This window comes from Xenopus laevis, chromosome 9_10L, assembly GCF_017654675.1.
Source record: "Xenopus laevis strain J_2021 chromosome 9_10L, Xenopus_laevis_v10.1, whole genome shotgun sequence".
NCBI classification, from domain to species: Eukaryota; Metazoa; Chordata; class Amphibia; order Anura; family Pipidae; genus Xenopus; species Xenopus laevis.
The window spans coordinates 63,383,861-63,410,192 of record NC_054387.1 but is presented as its reverse complement, the minus strand read 5'-3'; the positions used below and the strand labels follow the sequence as shown (position 1 = coordinate 63,410,192).

The window sequence follows — 26,332 nt, the reverse complement described above, 5'->3', positions numbered from 1 at the left end:
CACCCGGTCTTCTTCTTAAAGGAACAGTAACGTCAAAAAATAAGTTTTAAAGTAATGAAAATATAATGCAGTGTTGCCCTGCACCGGTAAAACTGCTGTGTTTGCTTAAGAAACACTACTATTGTTTATATAAATAAGTTGCTGTGTAGCAATGGGGGCAGCCATTCAAAGGAGAAAAAGCTCAGGTTACACAGCAAATAGCAAATAAGCTCTGTCTGTCTAATGGTGTTATCTGTTATCCACTATTTAACCTGTGCCATATAGCCGTTTTTCAATTTCCGCCATTGCTCCACAGCAGCTTGTTTATATGAACTATAGTAGTGTTTCTGAAACAAACACATCAGTTTTACCAGTGCAGGGCAACGCTACATGATATTTTCATTACTTTAAAACACTTAAATTTTTGGTGTTACTGTTCCTTTAACATATACTATGTTTCTAAAGCACGAACATATTCCACATTAATGTATAATAGAATCACTTTGTGTGGAACTGCCTGCAGTTCATTTCATAGAAGTAGTTTGATGTTGATATGTTTAAAGCTAACTACTTAAATACTAACTACTGGTTGAACCAGCCTGAAGCCAATCGACTATTCACATCTTGAAAATGAGCTGTACCAATTGTAGCAGGGGGAGGTTTTGAACATTTTGGCCTCAATTCCCTTTCTTCCCCATATAAGAGTGAGAAGCTTGCTGTGTGTCTACATGAGAACCTGCACTAAGGGCTGCCATTAATCCTAAAGTTATTTTTTTTATGATATTATATATTTTGTATTGTATATCTGTCTTCTAAACAGAACAGTGTTGGGGGGGGGGCTAATTCTTTTAATTTCTTTGGGGAGATTTAAGAAAAAAAAAAAGATTTTAAGTGCCTTCTTTTTGTGTGATTTAAACAAGAAATACTGTAAAATAATCCTTCCAATGACAAAAAACTAAAGGAAAAAGCAAAGCTTGTGTCTCGTATCTTTATTTCATGGGATTCCTTCAGATGAGTAGTAGGAGTATGGCAGCTCCTACATATACTTCCTTATAGAGAGAGGCTACAGCGCCACCATTAGGGTACTGTAGTACAAGGGGTGCCTTTCTTTTTGCTGATTGGGCTCCCCACCCATTTGGCCCAGATGGGCTAATAATTGGTGGTGCCTCTAAGAGTGAGGGCCTTGCTAACTTAAAATTAAGCGGAAGTGGCGTAACTATGGGGGCCTGCAACACCCCCCCCCATCGCAAACTTCCTGGGTGAAATGGCATGTCACCCTTTCTGCTGAAAAAATTTCTGGTGCCGTGGGTCACCCACAGATTCCCCTATAGAGGAAACAGACCTGGTTACTCCCCCCCCCCCAGCATCTACAGGGTTTGCTTCCTCTGTAGTTACGCCACTGGTATGGGACCCTGAAAACCTTTACACCCACATACACCCACATACACCAAGCCCCTGGCTGAAGTTCATAGTCTGGAAGTTGCTTGATATATTGCCCACTAGAGGTTACAGTTTCACATTACAATGTGGCAAGGTTACATTTGTACTTGCCTAGACTAACAAAATAAAGAGTGTTGATGTTTTGTCATGTCTATTAAGTTAGAGCAACAGCCCTGAACTGCAAAGACAATCCCCAGAACAGAGTCACACTCTCTTTACCCCCTATAGCTCCATTCTAGGGTCTGTAACATGAAAATTCAGGCACACTGGGCCACCAATTAGATGACCCCATACATTGGCTAAATCCCAGTGAGCACAAGTGCTCATTGTTTTGATTTCCTCTTAATGAGCATCTTTTGTGCCCAGTCCGGCTAATTGCTCCCGGCCCCCTCATTAGCACTTTTAGGGATAGGTGCTCAGTGATGCAGAATAGATTGTTCCTAAGAAGTTCTGCTCTGCTGCTTGTCCAAAAATCTCAGTTGAGTCTTGGGAACGTTTTACATTTGATAGAGAAGAACCTATCATCCTGCACCTCTCCCTGCCTGCCTGAGTCTTGTCAGGCCTTGGTCTGTATGTGGCATCACCTTACTTACAGAAGATGCAATATTCAAGCACCTAACACAGGTAAGCATGTAGCCATGATTATGGGACCTAAAGGGGCTCCTACAGAAATGCTGCCATTTATACCCACATATTTACCATCCAAGTTCCAGATCAGTACCAGAATTGTAACTTTAAAATATTTCTTTTTAAGCCATAAAGGCAATTATCTATTTGACCTTAGAAATGTACACAGTGCTTAACAAGCATAAATAGCCACAGATGATAATGCATAAAGGAGATAACCGCAAGAGGCATAAGGGCAATGTTTCTGGGGTGGGTGCAATGCAATAAGGAGATGCAAGCACAAAGAAAACAGTACTTGTACAGAGTAGCTAACAATCTTATGAGAATGCTAAGCTCAGGAAAGCCCAGTGGCACCCAGAAACTGACATGTCCTGGAATAGAAATATATATTCTGACAATACAAGATCCTTGGCCTTTATAATTCACCCTTATAATTTACAGTAGGGGGTACATTATCCCTTATAATACACAAGCGATAGTCGTAGTTCCCTGTATAACTCAGCCTGCAGCCTTGTATCTGTTTATGGTCACAGAACCCCTCAGTGACTTTTAATATCCATATAATTTACAGTAGGCAGTACATTTTCCCTTAAAGGGGTTGTTCACCTTTAAATTAACTTTTTTTTTTAAAGGTTATGTTTTATTTGCTTTTAATAAACATTACAAACAAGAAAAAATAAAAGTAATATATCCACAAACATGTGCATAGTTAAGACATGTGTCACTGGTCCATAATTATTTGCTTTCAATAGGTACAGCGTAGATTGAGGGTAAGTTAGCATCAGAAGACATTACAGGTATAGTGTAAGTATATAGTATTATCCGGTTGCATGATAAATTCTCGGTTGCACGCCCGGTCCCATTTCCCACCAAGGATTCCATATTTTTTGAAATTTATCTGCGGTGCCTCTCGCTTCATGGGTAAGCTTTATTTTGGGTATAGTTGAATCAACAAGGTTAATCCAGGAGTCCTTTGTGGGAGGGGTAGGTCCCATCCAGTGCATAATCACACATTTTTTAGCATAGAATAATAACGCTCTAAACCTTAATCTCGCACAGACAGTGGGTACAAGGTGTTCCACTACACCCAGGAGACACACAATGGGGGAGAGTATATTTGGGAATTCGAGTGTGTTCGCTAACGAGGCCATTACTTGCGACCAGTAAGTATTTATCACTGGGCAAGACCAGATCATGTGTAGAAAATTGGCTACTGGAGTTCCACATCTGGGGCAGGAGTCAGTGTCCGTCTTACCCATTGCCTTTAGTTTAAGCGGGGTGATATAGAGTTGATGAAACACCTTGTATTGAATCAGCCTATCCCTTATTGCTATTAAGCTTTTATACATAGTTTCTGTTGCCTCTTCCCAGTCATCCTGGGACAGCTCTGGAATGTTAGTCTTCCACCATACCTGAGCTGTGTGGAAAGGAGGGGGGACACTGGCTAGCAGGTTTTTGTATAGCCTGGACACCAACTTAACTGTTTGTTCAGCTATGAGGGTTTCTTCAATTGTCATTGTGGCCAGGACAGGAGAAAGTGTACCAAACTGGGCCTTAAAAGTGTGTCGAATTTGGAAATATCGAAAAAGTGGGAGGGTCTGAGAGGTGCATTTGGCTTGTAGTTCAGTATGTGAAGGGAAGGTACTGTTTTGCAGAAGATCGCCCAGGTATTTAATGCCCTTCCTTGGCCAGAAGAGGAAGTCCTCTAGGTTACGGAAGTGAAGTAGGTTGGAGTTGCCCCATAATGGTAATAGTGGATTCAGCCGAATTGGTCCTTTCTTAAATATTTTCAATACTTGGGTCCAGGCTCTATGAGGAGTGGAGATGGTGGATGGCAGACTGCCGGCATCCGAGATTATCCGATGGGGAAGATTTTTAAGTCCTTCCAGTGACCCTATTATATTTGCATGTAGCGCCATATTTGGGTTATATGGGTCCGGATGATACCACCAGTGCAGGTAATACACTTGGGCCGCTATGTAATACAACTGGAAGTTGGGTTAGGCGAGTCCACCATCCTCCCTCTCCGCTGTCAATTTCTCCCAGGCAATTCTCGGTACCTTACGGTTCCATATAAAGGGAAGTATCAATTGGTTGATTTTTTTAAATACTGATTTAGGAATGTATACGGGGGCATTATGGAGGTGGTATAGAAATTTCGGTAGATAGATCATCTTGATCAGGTTTATTCTCCCCCACAAAGATAGGGGGAGATTAGCCCAACCCAGTAGATCAGATTCAAGTTTTGAAATTATGGGATCAAGGTTCTCTTGTATGTAGTTTGATAGATTTGCTTGTATGTGGAGGCCAAGGTATTTAAATTTCTGGACCCACTTAAGGGGAGCATTGGGGGGAGATCGTTAGGGGGGTCCTGAGTGTCAATTGGGAAGAGAATGGATTTATCCCAGTTTATTTTGAGGCCAGAGAAACCTCCGAATTGCTCCACTACTTTGAGCAGCGATGCTAGCGAGTTCTGGGTGTCTGCCAAGTAGATCAAAAGATCGTCTGCGTACAGGGAGATCTTATCAGTAAGTGGGCCAATTTTGAGACCTACAATTTGTTCAGATTCGCGTATGGCTATGGCTAGAGGTTCTATGGCTAAGGCAAAGAGAAATGGGGATAACGGGCATCCCTGTCGCGTACCTCTTTCCAGTAGGAATGGATCTGATATCATGCCGTTAACCCTGACCCGTGCAGTTGGTCTATAATAAAGCATCTGTATCCATTTAATGAATTGGTCACCCAGGTTAAACCTGCGAAGGGTCTCCCATAGGTAGGGCCATTCTATTGAGTCAAAGGCCTTAGCTGAGTCTAGGGAGGCTATTGCTCTTGTCCCCACATTGGCATGTTGCGTTTCAATGTTAGTATACAATCTCCTAATGTTAATATTCGTGGCCCTACCTGGCATAAATCCCGATTGATCGGGATGAATCAGGTCTATTATATAGCGTTGGAGTCTTGTGGCCAAGATTTTGGCGAGAATTTTGGCATCAGTGTTTATAAGGGAGATTGGCCGATATGAACTGCACTGGTCAGGGTCTTTACCGGATTTAGAGACCACAACTATAAGTGCTTCACTAAATGAAGGGGGCAGGGAGCCAAGATCAAAGGAGGCGTGAAGGGTAGCCAGCAACTGGGGAGCCAGCTGTTCTGAGAGGGCCTTGTACCAGTTGGAGGGAAGACCGTCTATGCCCGGTGTTTTGTTTGTCGGGAGGGAGGCAATGGCTTCTTTTACTTCTTCTATTGTAATAGGTCGATTTAGGTTGTCCTTGTCATATGAATGTAGGGTTGGGATCGAGATGTTGTCTAGGAAGGGTAGGTGGGTGGTGCTGGATTGGGACACTGTGGATCTGTACAGCCCATGATAATAGTTTGCAAATTCCTCTACTATGAGCTTGGGATCGTTAACCATGTCACCCCCGTTTGACTTTATGTTCGGTATAGCTGTAGTAAGGCATTGTGTCTTTGCAAAGTATGCTAAAAGCCGTCCGTTCTTGTCCCCCTGTTCAAAGTATCTCTGCGATTGGTAGAGAAGGACTTTTTTGGTCAGTAGTGTGTTATGTCGTTCTAATGCATTATGTTTCTCTAGTAGAATTGAGTAATTCTCTGGTGTAGGGTTAGTGATGTGATCAGTTTCAGCTTGATAGGCTTCTGCCTCTGCCCGTTCTATGGTTTCTCTGGCTTGTCGACGGGCCTGTGATATTGCGGCTGTTAGCGCCCCCCGCATAACCGCCTTAGAGGCATCCCAAAGAATAGCTTGTGGGGCTGAGTTTGCATTATGGGCCCAATAATTAGAGTAACCGTCAGTATTGGCCGTTTGTACTAGGTCGTTGGTCAACCAGAGAGGACTGAGTCTCCACAATCTCGAAGTCGTTGGAGTCGACCATCTTAGGGAGAGTAAAAGTGGGGAATGGTCAGAAAGTATGCGTGGCAGAAATTGCACTTTGTCAATGTAAGGGAGAATATCTGAGGATACTAAAGCTAAATCAATCCTCGAGAACGATTGGTGTGTGGTAGAATGGCAGGAGTATTCTCTCAGCCCCGGGTGTTTCCATCTCCAAGTGTCAACCAATTGGAGGGCCTCTGCCCATTGAGCCAGTTTAGTGGGATTAGTACCTTGTGCATTAAGGCGGTCAATTTGGGGGTCCATGATGGAGTTGAAATCTCCTAATATACTTACTGGGGCTGGTGGCAAAGTTGCAAGTTTGTTATTAACAATATCTAAAACTGTTCCAGAGTAGGGTGGCGGAATATATAGGTTAACTATAATCAAAGGTTTGTTATAGAGGGTACAATAAAGAATAATGTATCGGCCATAATGGTCCGTAATTATTTGGGACAGCGAGAATACAGTATTTTTTTTTATTAATATAGTTACTCCCCGGGCGTGATTGGAGAACGTGGAATGGTATGACCATCCTACCCATGGACGTTTCAGAGAAAGGACTTTTTGTCCTGTCAGATGCGTTTCTTGCAATAAAAGGATGGAGGGTGCGTGCTTCTTAATATAGTTATGCATAAGGCTTCTCTTAAATTTGGAGTTTAGCCCCCTGATATTCCAGGAGATTATATTACAAGTAGCCATGATCATGGAGAGCTACATATGTGAACGGATGGGGCCTCAGTACCTGTACAATACTAGTGACCAGTGTGACCATAATAGGAAAGAAGATAAAAGTTAACATAACACACATAAAGCATTTCAGCGTTTCAGAAAATAAGTAAAATTTTAACACCCCCCCGGATCCCTCCCTACCCACCCTCCAAACATGGGTGGGTCTAGAACCCATAACAAAAGACCTGGAAGTGGTCATTACTGGGGTGCGCGCCCCTTCAAACCCAGAACTTAAACTAGTCAAAGAAGGAAAAGAAAAAAATTTAGAAAGGAGAAGAAAATAAACAAAAGGGACTTGAACAGCCGTTGTCCCTACCGGCCCGGTTATAGAGTAGGCTAATGGACTGCCTAAAAAAAAAAAGAAAATGTCACACCCCATAATCAAGTAGTCTTGCCCCTCAGCTTGGTAGTAATCCGAGGACTTGATTCATGTAGTCAGGTGTCACACTTCTTGTTACAGCTGCTTGTCTAGCTAGATGGAACAGAATATCTGCGTGTTGGTCCGGGAGTGGCAAGTCTCTCCCCCCCAATTCAGTATCAGGCAGATAGCTTAGCCAAGTCTACAGTAGACACTGGGGAGCATGTGATTTTTTTGTTGAAGGGTCGTTAGTAAGACTTAAAATTGCCTTTTTCAGTCTCTTCTCGGACTGTTGTCGGGGGCTTGTCTCCGTGGACCCCTTGCATCTAACCAGCTGTCTGCTTCTGATGGTGTTGCAAAAATATGTGAGCGTCCGCTATCTAGGACCTTTAGTTTAGCGGGGAAGAGCATATTATACTGGATCTGCGCCTCCCGCAAACGCCTCTTGACTCCCTGAAAAGTAGCTCTTTGTTTTTGCACTGCGATAGAGAAGTCGGGATAGAAGGAGATACGGGTGTTGTATTGTATGTCCCCTTTTTGGCGAGCTGCTCTGAGAATAGCGTCTCTGTCCCTGTAGTTAAGGACTTTCAGTAAGAAGGGCCTCGGAGGAGCTCCTGGTGGAGGAGCTCTAGCAGGGACTCTGTGAGCTCTTTCCACTATGAACACTTCAGAAAATATTGTGGCTCCAAACAATTCTTTCAGCCAAGTTTCGGTAAATTTTTCAGGAGTTTGTCCCTCTACCCTCTCTGGTAGACCAACGATCCTGACGTTGTTACGCCTATGTCTGTTTTCCAAATCATCTGTTTTATCTAGTGCTGTTTGGAGCTGTTGCTGTAATCCTCGTATAGTGTTTTGCAGGGGAGAAACTTGGTCTTCTAGAGTAGAGACCCTGTTTTCGACCTCCGTTGTTCTCTCCCTAAACATTCTGTAGGTCTTGCCGTATCAATGATACATCTATCTTTAGTTCTTCAAGCTGTGCAGTGGCTGTCGTGCGGTTTTCCAGTATTGCCCCCATCAGTTCACCTAATGTTGGTTCTGGCGGTGCTTGTTCCGATATTGGGGAGGCAGGAGGTGAGCCACTTTTTCCTCCTTTACTTGTCGCCTGTTGGGAACTGTGGGCAAATTGCTCAAGACGGGCTGCAGTGTCCTGTTTCGGTTTTGGTCCCTATTTGCCCATGCTCTCTGATCAACGTATATGAAGTAGAAGTGAAGTCGTGTGGGAGAAAGCAATGGGTTTAGTATGAGAGTAGAGACGGCAGCGTTGTCAGGATAGCAGACAGGGCACGGCTCTCAGGGACTAGTGCTTATTTTAAAGCATTTATGTTGGTGGACAGGCACTACCACCTGTTGGGGCCTTTATCATAACAGAGAGGTGACCACAAAAGGGGGTGAGGGTGTCTTGCTCCCCAAAAAGTGCCAGGTAGTGCAGTATGAGAGGCCTGAGGAGGGCCCTAGATGTGTCCTGGGTTCGGATCATAGGCTGGCAGAGAGCTGATGATCCTGTGCAGATTCTGGCCTGTGTAATGGAATTGCTGCAGAGTGCCTGTAGGTTCCTCTATATTTGTGTTGCCAGCATTGAGGGCTATAAAGGCTGCAAAAAGGAGGGCCCCCAGGGCTCCAAGTTCACTCACCCCCCAGTACTGTTCACCAGCAGTGCTGCTGGATTCTTCCCGGCGCCTCTCGGGTGTTTGTAGAGAGGACCGCGCCGGCGGTCAGGCCTTGCTGGGTATCGCAACTACGCGAGGCCGCGGCTCCAGTCGCGTCACTAGGCCTCAGCCGGTTCTCAGGCTGGAAATGCTCCCAGACGCTCGTTTTCGCTGGAGAGGGCCAGCGGATCGTCTGTGGGGCGAACTGGACCTAGGATGGTGAGTGCTGGGTGGTATGGGCCCGGTGGCAGGGGTATGTTTCCGGACGGAGCCCTGGGAGATCCCTAAAAATGCGGCCACACTGCTTCCCCACCTTTAAATTAACTTTTAGTACAACGTAGAGAGTGATATTCTGAGACAATTTGCAATTGGATTTAATTTTTATTATTTGTGGTTTTTGAGTTATTTAGCTTTTTATTCAGCAGCTCTATAGTTTGCAGTTTTAGCAAACTGGTTGCTAGGGTCCAAATTACACTAGCAACCATGCATTGATTTGAAAAAGAGGTGGAAATATTAACAGGAGAGGCCTGAATAGAAAGATGAGTAATAAAAAGTAGCAATAACAATAAGGGGCAGATTTATCAAGAGTCGAATTTCGAAGTACAAAAAACTTCGAAATTCAACCATCGAATTAAAAAACTTTGAATTTGAATATCAAATTCGAAGTTTTTTCAGCAAATTTGGCAATACTGCGATCGAATAAAAATCGTTCGATCGAACGAGTAAATCGTTTGAATCGAACTATTCGAACGTTTTTAGTGTATGATTGAACAATTTTTTTAGATACTTTGGCGAAGTATTGAAGTCAAAGTTTTTTTAAAGAGACAGGACTTCGATTATCGAATGGTCGAATAGTTGAACGATTTTTACTTCGAATCGAAGTCTAAGTAAATTCGAAGTTGTAGTATCCTATTCGATGGTCGAAGTATTCAAAAAATTTCGAATTTTTTTCCCTCGAATTCACTTCGACCCTTAGTAAATCTGCCCCTAAATGTGTAGCCTTGCAGAGCATTTGTTTTTAAATGGGGTCTGTGACCCCCATCTGAAAGCTGGAAAGAGTCTGAAGAAGAAGGCAAATAATTCAAAAACTATAAAAAAAAAAAAATAATGAAGACCAGAATACCTCAGTGACTTCTAATATCCTTATAATTTACAGTAGGTGGTACATTATTCCTTATAATACATGAGTGATACTCAGAGTTCCCTGTATAATTCAGTCTGCAGCCTTGTGCCTTTATATGGTCACAGAACTCTCCTCATTGACTTCTAATATCCTTATAATTTATAGTAGCCCTAATGGAGAAGTCAGACACACGTATAGCAAACATTCTCCTACCCTAATTAATAGATCCCTAAAAGTAAATACTTTAGAAAGGCAATCTTCCTTCAGTTGCTCTTCCTCAGAGCAATCTCAGCGTGCCCCCACCCCCCAATTCTACAACTCCAACCCCAAAATAAAATTTGGCATGTAGGGTTAAGGGTCAAAAAAGTAACTCCTAAAGTTTTACTTAACTGGATCCGGAATATTTTGGTACCTGAAACCTTCAAAAAAAATGGTATCCGGGGCCGTCATCCTGTTTGCAAATTTCAGTTCATAGGTTGGATTGTGTTTGTTTCTGTTAGATAAGAAGCCTGTGAATTTCCTGGGTAATATGATATGTTCTGGTTAATATTTTGCCAGATATACAGTAAGTATCAGCCCAACCTCTTCTAATAAAACTGAATCAAGTGATCCTGGGATATGGGCTGGATACAGGCAGGATATGGGCAAGTGATATTGGCAAGTGGGCACTGGGAAAAAAAGGAATGTACTGGGATATAACAGGCAAATATGGCATTTTCGTATACTGTATGTCCGTTTATATATTCCATATAGGTGTCATATTCCATAAATATGATTTTATTGGATAGTAACATGAGAATGTGTGCTCAGAATATTCCACTCTGCCTATTGGGATTTATTTGCATGACTCCACTAAATGAATGCAGTCTTACTCAAGTACTTAACTACAGTGGCGTAACTAGAAGTTACTGTGTCTACAAAATCATTTTAGGGTGACCAAAACTTTAGGAATAAAGGTTATAAACTTATACTGAAAATTTACTGAAAATGCTTATCTGTTATTCCCTCACTATAGTGATGTGCAGGTCAAGAAAAACTTGACCTGCACCAGACTTTACCTGAACCTGCCTGCACACATCCGCCTCTTTATATATAGATCTGTGCCAACCCACCCCACCAATGATGTCAAAAAAAGGCAGGGGAGCAGGAAGAAAAGCTCAACGCGAACCCACCCGTCACCCGCAAAGGGTGTGCTGAGGGTGGCCTGAACCGCCACCAACCCACGAGTAAACCCACGGGTCCCACAAGTAGCCTTCACATCACTACCGCACTGGGTGCCTTATAGCTCCTGGACCCACCAGCTGTCTCAGTGACTGCGTTCTCTGAAGTGACATCCCTGCTTAAGTATTTACACAATTTAGTACTTCCTGCTTTTAGGCTGGTCTCGTTCCCATGTGAAGGCAGTTGGACAAGCCTTTGCCTCTCTAGATCTCTATGGACAGTGTAGGAACATGGACATTTGACCACTAGAAGCATTATATCACTTTACACTGCTTAACTTGCCCCATGGTGATCAACACAGTCTCTCCTTCCATTCATTTTTGACCACTGGAAAGAGAGCAGCCCAGAAGCTGTAAAGCAGGTGTGCCCAAAAGGTAGATTGTAATCTACCAGTAGACCTTTAGCTTGTGAATAGTAGATCTCAAGATTCCGTCAACAAACAGCTTGTCTAAATCACCCTCCTGTTTCAGATATTTATTCTATTAAGGTTAAGGTTACATAAGAAATTGTTGTTTGTTAAATATAGCATTATACTTTTACTCACAAATCAATATAATATTTAAGTAATATTATCCATGGAACAGAATGCTAACAATTCTTTTATAGATGTAGATCATAATGGGACAACATCACTATAAGTAGACCCCGCATTAGTAAAGTATGGGCACTCTGCTGTAAAGTATCGAAATGTCAACATTGCTATATAAAGGTGAATGTTGGGATGAATATAGCTAATGTAGGGCTTTAGAGCCCAAAGCTGGCCATACACGGGTAGATTCACTGGTTTGGTGAGGTTGCCAAACAAGCAGATCTTTCATCAATATTCCCACCTTAAGTAGAACAAAGTAGAATAAAATCCTAAAAATGAATTTGGTTAAAGATGGCATATTTTACATACTGAACTTATTGCACCAGCCTAAAGTTTCAGCTTCTCAATAGCAGCAATGTCCGGCACATTGTGCATACGCACACACACGGTGCAGCACTCCGGCGCACAGGCTCAGCAAGAGAGGCCGGAGGGGGTCCTAGGACAGCAGCCCCAGTGGGCCCCCGGACCTCCCAGTCCGACCCTGATATAAGATGATAAAACCGGGCTGATTATTACATTCTGATGCTAGTTGCCATGTGCTGCCATGTAGTTATTATCTGTATTAATTACTAATCAGCCTTATATTGTAACATTTATATTCTATGTGTACTGTATATTGTGAGTCTGTCCCTAAGCTCAGTAAGTGACAGCAGCACAGAGCATGTGCAGTAAATCAGCAGAAAAGCAGATGGGGAGCTACTGGGGCATCTTTGGAGACACCATCTTTACTGCTAAAGGGATGTGGTTTGCCTTGGGCTGGTACAGAAGCCCAAAACATCATGTACAACATTTGTAGCTACTTCTTTAGTTAAGAAATAAGAAGATAAGATGTAAGAGAATATTGGGCCAGGTGAATTTCTGTGGGGCCACATGGTTTGAGAGGTGGAGATGTATTTGATAGGGCTTATATGCCATGAAATAAATCTTTCCAGGCCCGTCAGCCTTTCCTACAACTCTTGTGTGTGGGTGCTGCCGGGAGATAGAGAAACACGAGAGATAAATGAGTTCACAGTCCGAAGGTTCCTCTTATTACTGCCCGTTAATGGTCCTGTGTCAGATGGAAGCTCAGATATCCCTTTTACATTCCTCATGATGGGTGTGTTAGACTCTCATCATTCCTACTGTGTGGCCCCAGAATACAAGATTATGAGTTTAGTATCTGTGGAAGTAAAACCCTTGCTTTCTTTTTTCATTTGGGGTGCAGTGCAGAATTGTCTTCAAAGTGACAAAATAGGAGCAATTGGTTCCTTTTTTGCCCACAGCCCAATGGCACTTTCACATTATATTTGCAGAAGGAGTTGCATTATCATTCTCTGTACAGAGAGGGAAGGGCAGCCAGAAGTGGCACTTTGATCAGAGCATATCCTGGCTTACTTATAACATATAATTTGCATATAATTGGTCTAAGTGATAATCAACAGCCAGAGAGCTACAGGATTAAACTACAACACTGTGGGCAATTGCCTGGAAAAGGACCTCATTGCACTGGCTGCAACTGGCCTCTACTGGCAGCCAATCCCTGAGACCAAAAGAATAGCAGGGACCGAGACCCCCCCCCCCTTGGGCCCACAAGTATGATCTTAGATTTCAGAACAGTTGTATACAGTACATTGCTCCATAGTGCTCCTGTATATAAAGGGGAAGGAATACACTGATCAGCTCAGGTAGTAATGGATTGTGATACATATTAACTACCCACACCCTCTAGTCAGAAGTCTGAAAGACAAGTCCAGGGCTACAGAACCTTCATCCTTACTAAGCAAGTGCTAAGAGAAAGCCCACAAACACTCCCCACCAATTATACGGAAATCTGAATGACCCATACTCCTTATAAAATTGAACTTTGGTGGGTTAATCCCTGGATTTCAGCAGCGAAGTGCCTGTTTAACTTGTGCTTAAAAAGTCCCTAAAATGCCATTTTAAAGTGATCTTAATTTGACATTTTTAATTAGTTTGCCCTTTAGGGAGTGTAGATTTGCAGCCTGACTCCCTGAACGCAGTTGTAATAGCAGAAGGCCAATCCATGTAACCCAGCAGTTCAATATGGTTAGATAAAGGCCTGAGATGTCACTGTCCCTACTAAAACTATGGCAGCATAGGAATTCCCCAGTACTAAGCACAATTCAGCAGGAACAGCCCCATAACTTTGCTCATAGCCTGTAAAGAGGGGAGACACCATAAAACTATGCCAGCATAGGTATTCTCCTGTACTAAACACAATTCAGCAGGAACAGTCCCATAAGTTCCAGCACAGGTACAGCATTATTGTTGCAGGGAGCCCAGCCCAACAAGGCTTCACTGCTGGAACCCAAAGGCTTTTCTCTGTGCGAAATGAGATAACATGCAGGGTTTATAGCTTTTGGATCTCAAGGCTGGATGCTCTGACATTATCCTGCAGGAATGTGCCATACATACTGTGTGTGCTGATAAGAAATGCAGAAATAGCAATGAATTGCACTCTAATAATCCTGCCAGTGGGGTATAGAGCTCAAAGGTACATCTAGATACAACCTATAGTAATGGTAGTTATACTTTTGGCAGCACCACATATTAGTTCCAACCTCTGTCATTCAAGCAATTAAACAATCTTCAACAATCATACATTTGTGACTAACCCCATGTATATTTTATGGCACCCACATCAGGGAAAGTAAGAAAGAGGAAGCATTTCCCTGTACTAAGCACAATTCAGCAGGAACAGCCTACTTATAAGCTGTACAGAGAGAGAGAGTGTGTGTGTGTGTTAGTAAAATCACAATTCTGCACTACAACAGCATTAATGTGGCAGGGAAATAATGCTGAAGGTATGTGCCATGCCATATCCAATTTGCATATTGATAAGCAATGTCAAAATTGTAATGAATTGCTCTATTAATGCTCTAAGCAGAGTCTTTGGCCTGATGGTGTACAGTATCTAACTAAATCCTATGGTAATGGATGGAGCAGCAAGTGGCAGCACCGTTCTCCAGCTCCCAGCTGTTTCCACTGAATAAACAGGCACAGAAGGTGACAGGTATGTCCCAGTGGGTGTGCCTCTGTGTAGCACGCAGCTCTCTCTCATTGTCTTATTACTATTACACAGTGCTACGCAATATGTTGGCGCTATATAAATACATGTTAATAAATAATAATAATATCTGCATCTCCAACAACTCCCCCAACCAGGGTTATTTTAAGGGGATGCATACCTCCCAACTGTCCCTTTTTCGGAGGGACAGTCCCTCTTTCGACAGCTCAACCTGCAGTCCCTCATTTGTACTGAAAAGTCCCTATTTTCTCTGCATTGAATAGCCAGAAAAAGAAACAAAGTTTCTAACTTAATTGGCTTTTAGCAGAGAGCACAGAACAGCTAACAGGTGCAAATAAGATACTTTGTAACAATTTTGAGACACAAAAAACAGTTTAGATAAGGAGAAATATTTTCAAACTTTCATAACCTGCCAAATTTTGTAAAATGAACATGGTAATTAGGGGGTGTGGCCAAAGAAAGGGGCATGGTCAAAAAAATTCGCTGCGCTACGTGCGAAAAATTTTTTTGTCCCTCTTTTTACTTCCAAAATGTTGGGAGGTATGGGGATGTATACACTATATGTAGGTTTCATATTTGTGGGACAGCCCTGACACTTCAGATGATGCAGTACAACAACTCCCGTCTGTGGTGGAGGAGTGATAATGGTAGTCATATAATGGTAGTCATATCCCCTCTGCCAGTCTTGCATGGATAAGCAACCTCCAGGTGTCACCTCCTGCTTACTTTTTGGGTCTGTTTCAGTAGCACAGAAAGCAGTCTAAATGGCAACAGATCTAATAAAATATGTTTCTCCATCTATTGCCCTCCCCCCTCACACGTTTCTGCCAGCACATTATGTGAATTTCCCTTTTATACCTTTTATCATAGGCAACCCATTGGCCAATCACAAGCAGTCGATAAGGCAGGGACAGTGATTGCTGCAGCAGCCATAAAGCAACATCCCCTTTGCACATGCCAATTAGTCACCAAGTCACCCAACGACAAGCACAGAACCTCTCATCTCATGCACAGCCCAGCAGCAGAAAGGGATTATGCCAAATTTATAAGGACAATGCCAATCCGGGCCTGACATATAGTAACCTGGAGGTATTTATCACAGCAAATGAACAAAGTGGCTTAATTTACAAATTTCAACAAAATAAATGCAAACTACCATAATCATTGCACAATTTTACCCTGTCCTGCAAGAGTCCAGAACATCTGTATTTGGGGGAATAGCTGCACTATGGACCTCATAATATGGCAGAGCACAGCACTGATAGGTCTAAGGCAGACCCATACTTACTGATTGCCATAGGTGCAACCTAGAACTATTGTGTAGCTTCTGAATGACAAACAAGGGCAATTCCAGGGGACACCCATTTGCCATTGACTACCTATGCCCCTGAATGTAATTTTGTTGAACACAGGTAGAAACTCATTTATAATGAAGTGTAACTCTTTGCTTTGTACCTCAGGGCACTGTTCGCAGGTTAATGTGCAAAGTGCAAATAAATGGAGCATGTTTGTTGCACATGTTAAATAAGCCCTCATATGCTAACATGAAAAGGTATTTGGATGGTAGGTGGGTGTTTAGGCTTACCATTCCACAACAGGGGCATTAAGGAACGGCACCAGTTAGCAAGCTCCTGAAACCTCACACGTAACTTCACTGGGAGTCTTACAGCTCTTGACCGTACCAATCATTATGTTTAATTGTGTTCTCCAGCCTCTTTATGCATTCATTTCACAGTCCATTTGTAGTGCAACAACATACTGGAGGGTTGTGGATTCCCCGAGGATTACAGTTATGGGCAATGCTTCTAGTAGTCACTTATGGCAACAGGAATTCACAAGCTGCTTGTAAGAAAGGGTCTCAGATGTTTCCTGTGAGCTCAGGAACCATGGGACCTATACTAAATGCTCCGGCACAGAAACAGTTACACCTTTAATTGATTCCTGTTCTAATTCCCTCCCATGAGAGGAGCAACCACTGCCTGATATTCTGCTGCTGCTTCTGGAATATGTTTCTTTCCCTCACACAAAAGGGTGGCAGCAGTATCAGCAAATTTTATGGGCCAGGTAACATGCAGGTGTACTGTATATCATAGCATTGGACCATTTACTACAAGCTGGGGCATTTGCCATATGATGGGCTTGTGCTCAGTACCTGTGTTCTGTATTTAACACCTGGCTAAGGAGCAGCAGCACAGATCTGGCACAGACCCATGCAGAGACATGCTAAACTGCCTTCTACCCTGTAATGTGCCAAACCAGGGATTTCTCTATTGCCCAGGCTCTAAACTTTGACAGATAGGACAATGTACTTGCCAGTCACAGCAGAGAACAGGGGAAGTCCCACCCCTCTGTCACACTATAGTGCAGAAAGCAGACTCTGCACTAACTGTCAGATCTTGGGCGATTTTAATAACATTTTTTTAAAAATGCAACACTGAGTTATTTGGCACAGTTTTTATGCCTGGAATCCAAAGCAGCCATTAGGTTTGACTATGGACTGAGTTCTTAAAGAACAGAAATTAAGGAAAGCTATGGCTCACAGTGTCGTGTGCAGGAATATAGGTAGTGATTTGGAAGGCAAGGGTATTATGACGGTGACAGTTTGGAGGATCCAGACCAAATGTGGTATGGTTTGGAGATCATTGGCCCAGTATGACACTGAGTTATACTAACCCCATCCATAAGAGATATGGCAGTGAGTCAGAGAAGCAAAGTAATTAAAGGGCTGCAATAAAGCCAGACTGATTAGCAGGACAATTATCAGTTTGCTGAACTGGCAGAAAATAAACAGCAAGTGACAAATTATTACAAGAAACTACAACATTATTTCATCGATAACTGAAATGAATAATAAAGGGTTAATATCAAAAGATTCATGTTGTGTTTTATCAAAGTGATATTTACTTGTAAACATGTATATATATATATATATATATATATATATATATATATATATATATATATATATATATATATATAATAGATAGATTGATAGATAGATGGATAGATGGATAGATCGATAGATAGATGATAGATAGATAGAAAAGCAAAACTGTTTGAACAATATAAATATACTAAATCTGAACTTCTCAAACTGTGAGACTGGAACCCTAGATGGGGGTGCAGCTTTGCAAATAACGGTGAGATTTGGGTAAAGTCTATTCTTGGACCTACAGTAAGGTTATTGATGTCACAATGATCTCACATAGCTGCAAACTTGCCACAATTTAAGGGGGGCCTTAAATCAATGCTGAATCACAAAACATCAAGGTGCCCATTTTTTGCTATGTTCCTTTAGATTGTAAGCCCATGAGTTAGTTTATTGAAGCCAAAGCAGAAGCTTATGATAAATGTTGCATCTTTTTTATCAGAAGGTTCCCTGGGGCAACACCCAGCTTATAGTGCGCACAGAGAACTCCAGCTGTAAAAAAAAAAAGGCCAAGCTAATGCAAGATAAATAAATTGCAATTAATACACAAAAGGCCAATTAGCTAGCAGGGCTCTAGGGAAAGTTTTGTACCTGCCTCTTATCCCCTGCTGTGGCATATGGCCTTATATGGCAACTACAGCTCGTACAATGAGCGGAGTCAGGCACAGGACAAAGGTCAGTGCTCCTCGGCAGGTGAGACTGTGTGCAGGTACAGGTGAGCTCTGCAGGTCTGCTCTGCACTCGCACCCTGAGCACCCACAGCCAGCTACACCCTGACACCGAGGTAAGTTCCCCTCTTACCATTCATTTAAATCCAGACATATAGCATAGGTGCAGCGTGCAGGCTGCATTGCTTAGTCGCCTATGGCTGCAGCCTGTACAGGTTCCTACGCCAACAGGATTCTGAACTGATTACTTTCCGTCATGTAGGATGTGTAATGTCTGATACCTGTACAAGGCAGGTGCTGCACTGCCCAAAACCAGCTGCTCTCAGGATAACCATTAGACTAGGCTGTCAGGTTGGGTTTGACACTGATGCACAGTTTTAATATAGGAGGGCAACGCACATCATCTTCCAATAGATTTTGGGGATGAGACTCCCTAAAAAAATGTTGGCTTTGGGCCATAATCATGGGTCAGTCAGTTACCAGTGACTTTAACACTTTCAAGAGAGAGCTATTGGACATCTGGTAGATGTTGGATTTGAGCTCCCCTGCCTTTGGCAATAGGCTACTTCATTCAGCATATCGTCTAGTCTCCATTGGCTGTAGGGATGCACCAAATCCACTATTTTAGGATTTGGACAAATCCCGAATCCTTTGTGAAAGAATTGTCCGAATACCGAATCGAATCCTAGCCCTCATTTGCATATGTAAATTCGAAGAAAAAGAGAAAAAGTGCTAGGCCATGGGATCCTAGCCTTTTATAGGACCCTTAACCCTTTACCTACAGAGTTGTAGGATCACAGCAGCTGTTAACATTGAAAATATGTCAGAGGACTGTTTGTACTGAAAAGATCATCAAATATCAAGGCAATGATTTGCATTGGACCCCATATAATTGGGGCCCAAGGCACATGTTCTACTGTAACCCAGCCCTGGAAAAGATCTTATCAGTGCTCTAGTATAGTCCAAGCTGTTCCCTATGTGCACCATTCACCCCTTTCTGCTACTTACACTTTGTACTGGGTTGGCCCTCCTGTCACTAATAGGCCTTTCAGGGATGAACTGTGTCACTTTGCATTGGAGTAAAGTGTCATATATCTGCCACATGCACAGGAATAATTATGACCTATCAATGTGGTTGAACTACAAGTCTCAGAATTGTAACGGCAGCCATTCTGAAAGGCACAGAAGACACAGTTCTAATGACATTTATTGTTTTCTTTGTTATCGTTTACTGATAAAAGATTTAAATGCATTATTTATATGAGTTCTGATTGGACTTTTTTTCATTGTAATGCTTTTTTATCTCCCAGGTAAATTAGTGTTTCTTTCATTTTTGCATATTATTTTAGGTACTTTTACTAGAATCAGATGACTAAAACCAAACTGTAGCCAATTAAAGAACTGGAATGTTCACAGAAACTTAACCTTACAGAAGTCAATCAGAACATTAGATGTTTTTCTCTGTTGGCTCCATTATGTGTAAAAGCTCCTGTATATGAAACTAATGAACATATATATATATATATATGATGACCAAACTCCTGGTTCCTATAGTAGCCAATTAGATGTTGACTTTCCACATTTTAACTACAGACAGAAAAGTTAAAGATAACTTATGATTACCGGTCAATAGGCAGCTATGCTTATTCTTCCAAGTTTGCTTCATTTCACCCTGGTGAAGCATACAGAGCCGGTGCCCATTTGTATCATATTTATTGATTATAAGGCAACTTCAGACATAAAACCTGGAAAAGTAAAGGTGAGTGAGAGAAAGGGCTTGGCCACACTGAATGCCTGACTGATTGATTGATTCTTTGGAGCTGATGATGACATAATACAGAGGCTGAAGGACACGTCCAGCTCATGTTTGATTATTGTGCTTACTATCAGCCCCAGATACCATGTTTACTGATCACTGTGTACATATTAAATATCCTTTCCAGGTCCTTACAATATAGACACAATGCGTTATGGTTTTTGTGTTGATCTGGATATTATTGCAGAGATTTCAGCATATTAGGACACAGATAATGACTATTATGGTTAGGCAGTGCAAATATATAATCAGCCTCACTGCATTAAAGGGAGACTGATAATTCTAAATGAATAACAGCATTACATTTCTGATATAAACATTGAAAAGTCTTAGAGCCTTAGAATATGTTTCTTAAAGGAACAGTAACGTCAAAAAATAAGTGTTTTAAAGTAATTAAAATATAATGTACTGTTGCCCTGCACTGGTAAAACTGCTGTGTTTGCTTCGGAAACACTACTATTGTTTATATAAATAAGCTGCTGTGTAGCAATGGGGGCAGCCATTCAAAGGAGAAAAGGCTCAGGTTACACATCAGATAGCAAATAAGCTCTGTCTGTCTAATGGTGTTATCTGTTATCCATTAGTTATCCTGTGCCATTTAGCCGTTTTTCAATTTCCACCATTGCTCCCCAGCAGCTTGTTTATATGAACTATAGTAGTGTTTCTGAAGCAAACAGGTCAGTTTTACCTGTGCAGGGCAACACTACATGATATTTTCATTACTTAAAAACACTTACATTTTTTGGTGTTACTGTTCCTTTAAGCTCAGCACAGATCAGATTCCCCAAAGTTAATGAGCTTTTTGCTCCGTAGAGCGTGCAGAGGTGGGACTTCCTGTGATGCACGGCTGTCTAGATTGATAGGAAGGTGCACCTGTCACTCAGAGCTAAACACAGATCTGCTCAGCAGAGGTAGGGTTGCCAGGTTGGAAGGGTATTATTGCCTAATTGAATTATTTTAGATGATTGGTGGACAGTCAACAGTTCTGGGCTAGTTTTGCACACATTGTGCTTCTTTTTTTCTGGGCCCAGTGTGTTGGAGCTACTTTTGAAATGGCTTTGACCTATTAAGACGGGGAATGGTGAAAATCTCTTTTTCCTTTCATAATTTGAGATGAGCTTTATAAATTTTCTGGACCATGGTAAATACATCCCTTGGTGTAAGTTTATTTTGTATATACATTATAGGTTCTCAGAACATTCTTTGTGACCCACAGAGTATAACTGCCAACATAGTTCACTCTCAAGGGGTATTGAGATTGGTAATGTCTTGCCTTTGCATAAAGGCCATACTACCAGTGCTGCACATGATTTAAAATGCAGTGGGACAATTATCCACTATTTCACATGTTTGGGGGCTGGATTATTAATATCATTATCAAATATCATTATCATACAATGAGACCTGTGGAGATATCGAGGGGTCATAAAGTTCACTTTGAAGGCCATTGACCTTCAGTTAGTCAGCCCTGCTCCAACTAGCCCTGCTAAATGTTGCAGTAAGGGTAGCTGTCCATGGTTCTGGAATTAAAGCCTTTTCTCTGGGTTTTCCCCAGACTTTTCCTGACTGCTTGGTACTGTACCTTGTTCTGTCATCTGAATTTTAGAGATTATTATGATCTGTCACCTGTTTTACCTCACTTATATCAGATCTCCACCTGACAACAGGCCCCTGCACTCTCCAACATGCCTGAACTCACTGAAAAAGTCAAAAAGTCACTGAATAAAACCACCCCAGGGTTGCAGATATGGAGGGTCGAGGTAAGGAAATTTCTATTACTGTAATTCTAGCTATCTGTGTTGCCATTGGATGTTCCCGAATTCTTCAAGAGAAGTACATCATCATCAGAAGTACATAATATCCTTATATTCTCATATTGAAAAGCCATTTCAACCCTTATTCTCGGTTATTTCTGTTTCAGAAAATGGAGCTAGTTCCTGTGGCTGAGAACAGCCATGGGAACTTTTTCGAAGGAGACTGCTACCTCCTCCTTATGGTGAGTTCCTCTTCTTTCTATGAATTGCTCCTGCCTACCCATGCCATGTAAGTCGCCTTGCCATTACGTAGCATGGGGAGTCACTGTACAGTTCTGGCTTGCTGATGCTTCCCTGTAGCCAAACATCAGAAGAGCAGACCTATTGCTATTAGGAAAGGAAGAATACATAGAATGGTAAACTATAACACTGTGATAGAGTGCTCAACAGGGTGAAAACAATGAAGATCCCCAGCTTCCAGGGGCCAAATATAATAGTCAAGCTTGACAAAGGGAACAAAGATTAATACATTTCTTTTTCATTGGACAACAGACTCATAAAACTGGCAATAACTTCACCTATAACATCCATTTCTGGGTGGGAAATGACTCGTCAATGGATGAACAAGGAGCAGTCGCCATTTATACCATACAGATGGATGATCATCTTGGTGGGGTGGCTATCCAGCATCGGGAAGCTCAGGGCTACGAGAGTGATACCTTTAAGGGCTACTTCAAACATGGAATAATGTATGTATCAAATGCCAGGATTACCCACCTACAACTTTTGTTCCTGAATTATTCTATTTCTCATTGTTCATTGGGGGCAGTACTGAGACCTAACTAAAAGGCTTGATGGAGTAATTCGTTGATTTGATTTGTCTCATAGAAGGAATCACTCTGCCCAGTGTAGTTTTGTTTCCAGATCAAAAAGGGATCAGAGTGAAAAAGCATATTCCTAGTTAGTGTTATGAGTAGTGATGTTTCTTTTTCTATGAGACTTCAGGATGGAAAGAATTAATGACCATGTGCAATCTTCTGCCTTAGTTATAAAAGTGGTGGAGTGGCTTCTGGAATGAACCATGTGGAGACCAACACATACAATGTAAAGCGCCTTCTACACTGCAAGGGAAAGAAAAATGTTTTGGCTGGAGAGGTGAGACCTTTTTGTTGAGGGTCATTCAATAAATGTAATACGTTAAAAATTAATAGAAAAAGATTTGAGACAAAATGTGAAGGTTGAATTTTTACTCTATTCATCATTTTCAATGGGTTGAAACTTTTTAAAAACTCACACTGAAAAAATGCCTTAAAATTGCCATAGATGGTAAAGTTTTAAATTCAAGCTTAACAACGTTTTTGAGATTAATTAAAGGAGAAGGAAAGGTTAAAATTAAGTCAGCTTTATGAGAAAGGTCTATATAAATACACCATTAAACCCTTAAAGTAATGCTGCTCTGAGTCCTCTGTTAAAAGAAACACAGCATTTCTTTCCTTCTATTGTGTACACATGGGCTTCTGTATCAGACTTCCTGTTTTCAGCTTAAACCTCCAGGGCAGGGCTTGAGCATGCTCAGTTTGCTCCTCTCCCCCTCCCTGCTGTAATCTGAGCCCAGAGCTATAAGTGAGCAGGGAGAGACTCAGGCAGGAAGTGATGTCACACCAAGCAAATATGGCAACTGCTATCCTACACAAACAGAGAGAGCTTCTAGAGCTGTTTACTCTGGTATGGTAAAGCATTCCGCAGAATAAATATAGTGTTATAGCTTGCACTATTGTGGCTAATCTATTGGCAATAAACTGCCTTGGCGCTTTCCTTTTCCTTTAATATCATTCATTTTTCAGAGCATAATTTGAATTTACTAGTTTTAGTGCAAAAAAAATGGATTCAATAAAAAAATTTGAGTTTGAACGTTGATAACTCAACAATATTGAATGTGTTGCTGGTAGTGTTGATGATGATAATTGTGATATTGAAGATACTGATACTGTAAGCTGCTCTGCTTTTTATGATGGTAATGACTAGAATGAAGATAATGATAATCATGATGATAGTAAGGTTAACAAAAATGGCTTGTGAGGTTAGTGCCAGTGATGTGATTCTGATATTGGTAGGAATATTGATGATAATGAAGACGATTTATTATGCAGGTACCAGTGGAATGGAGCAGCTTTAATCTAGGGGATGTCTTCCTGCTTGATCTGGGAAAGCTGATAATCCAGTGGAACGGACCAGAAAGCAACAAACAAGAGAGACTGAGGGTGAGTTGTAGATGTCTTTCCCACATCCACTATTATCTATCTATCTATCTATCTATCTATCTATCTATCTATCTATCTATCTATCTATCTATCTATCTATCTATCTGTCTGTCTGTCTGTCTATCTGTCTATCATCTATCTATCTATCTATCTATCTATCTATCTATCTATCTATCTATCTATCTATCTTTTTGTGTTTCATGTTGGTTTCATCAGTTTGCCTATTTATCTGACCATGGGCATTAAACCTTGATTAATCACAGGGCATGACTTTGGCAAAAGATATCCGTGATCGTGAACGTGGTGGCCGATCTTACGTTGGTGTGGTGGAGGGTGACAATGAGGAACAGTCCCCTCAGCTAATGTCCATCATGAACTATGTACTGGGAGAGAGAACACAGATTAGGGCAGTCATTCGTGATGAAGTGGTGGACCAGGTGGCAAAAACCTCCATCAAGCTGTTTCAGTAAGTGACTTGTCTTTTGTGTTGTCGCTATTGTTAACAAAACATTATCTGCTTTGTGTTTTTGGCCTTAACACTGCCCACTAACCAGTATGGAGGGATCAGTCAGTGGAGAGAGGCTTTTCATTGAGTATTTCATTTTATTGGGGATTATTTAAATGTTACAAACATGCCACTCTAAACTTACACCAAGGAAAAAGAAGTAAACCCCCCTTCCATCCACACACCTACCCAATTATAGACTAAACAAGTGCTTAGTGCAATAAATAGATTTATAATCATAAATATATTACTAGCATGAGACTTTATTATAAATATAGTTATCCACGTGCTTGTATCTCTGATTGATTGCTTATAAGATCATTTAAGGTGCTAATTGCTATTTCAATATATAAAGCAAATCATCAATTGGATTAATCGACCATGGATCAACCACCGTTAAATTAATACATTTAAAGTGTTAGTGCCACAAACGTATTGCAATATCAGATTGCCAATGTGCAAAAAAATAAGTTATCTGTCTGGTGTGGGAAGTGAATTAATAAACCATTTATAATATACAGACCAAAATCAGCATTTGAGAAATAAAAGCAAGGAAATGCCTGGGCTGTTTTTTATAAAACCAATTCTAAAACATATTTTGTTTGCACATTGGCAATCTGAGATTGCAATATGTTTGTGGTACTAGCACTTTGAATGTATTAATTTAATGGTGGTCGATCGGTGGTCGATTAATCCAATTGATGATTTGCTTTATATATTGAAATAGCACTTAGCACCTTAAATGTTCTTATAAGCAATCAATCAGAGACACAAGCACGTGGATAACTATATTTATAATAAAGCCTCATGCTAGTAATATATTTATGATTTAAAAATCTATTTATTGCACCAAACACTTGTTTAGTCTATAATTGGGTAGGTGTGTGGATAGAAGGGGGTTTACTTCTTTTCCCTTGGTGTAAGCTTAACGTGTACAAGTAATTTACACCTCCCTCCCTCCAGGAAGTGAAATTTGTTAATTAGCAAGGTTCTTCCAAGCCAAACCTTTCTTAATTAGAAACATGCCACTCTGACAGTATATTGAAAGGATACTGGTATCGCTTTAAACTCAACATCTACTGTGATTGATTGTGACTGCCTGTAAATATCTACCAACATATCTCTCTCTTCTCATTTGCCTTCATGCAGAGTATCAGACAACAATGGCAACTTGATGGTACAAGAGGTGGCCACCCAACCTCTGACCCAAGATCTGCTGAAGCATGATGTAAGTCACATTCCACTTATTCTATATAGTTAGCCAAGGCTCATTCTTGTGGAAACTATTTGGGGTTATACAGTCTTTTACCTAGACAAATATTTGTCCGTCACTACTTTTAAGCTATTAAGGAGCCACTCAACCCTAAAATTTCCTTCAATTTGCACAATTTCGTATCTGTCTTGCATGAGAGAAACATGTTAGGCATAAGCTAGGCCAGTGGTTTCCAAACTGTATGGTTGCCCCTTGGGGATGTGGCAGGAGGGTCAATGTGAAGACCAGTTAGGGTAAGCTAGGGGAGAATGCACCTGAAAGCCCAGCTTGAACATCAGTTAGGGATTCACTCTGTTCTGCCCTGAAGATTCTCTTATCACTGAATGTACTTATGTTACTGGTAGGACTGCTACATCTTGGACCAGGCTGGCTCAAAGATCTTTGTCTGGAAGGGAAAGAATGCCTCTAAAGAGGAGAAGCAACAAGCTATGACCAGGGCTTTGGTGAGTACTCTAAAGGAACAATGACACAAACTGGATGCAACATAGCTTTCCATTTTA

The 26,332-nt window shown here is 41.4% G+C and overlaps 1 protein-coding gene across 2 annotated transcripts in view; it reads left to right on the top strand.

Annotated features, from left to right (window-relative positions):
- Positions 1–1,940: 1,940 nt before the first annotated feature.
- The window catches only part of vil1.L (villin 1 L homeolog), a 30,449-nt gene continuing 6,057 nt past the window's right edge, over positions 1,941–26,332 (top strand). Inside the window, exons 1-9 of one of the 2 annotated variants that reach the window (XM_041576001.1) lie at positions 1,941–2,043; positions 21,689–21,799; positions 21,961–22,035; positions 22,346–22,542; positions 22,840–22,948; positions 23,944–24,054; positions 24,318–24,520; positions 25,709–25,787; positions 26,177–26,275. In XM_041576001.1, the coding sequence (XP_041431935.1) occupies positions 21,725–21,799; positions 21,961–22,035; positions 22,346–22,542; positions 22,840–22,948; positions 23,944–24,054; positions 24,318–24,520; positions 25,709–25,787; positions 26,177–26,275 (948 nt within the window). In that variant the 5' untranslated portion in view covers positions 1,941–2,043; positions 21,689–21,724. Of the gene's footprint in view, positions 2,044–18,202; positions 18,340–21,688; positions 21,800–21,960; positions 22,036–22,345; positions 22,543–22,839; positions 22,949–23,943; positions 24,055–24,317; positions 24,521–25,708; positions 25,788–26,176; positions 26,276–26,332 lie in introns of those variants that run through there. The other variant, XM_018235745.2, reaches the window with a different exon arrangement.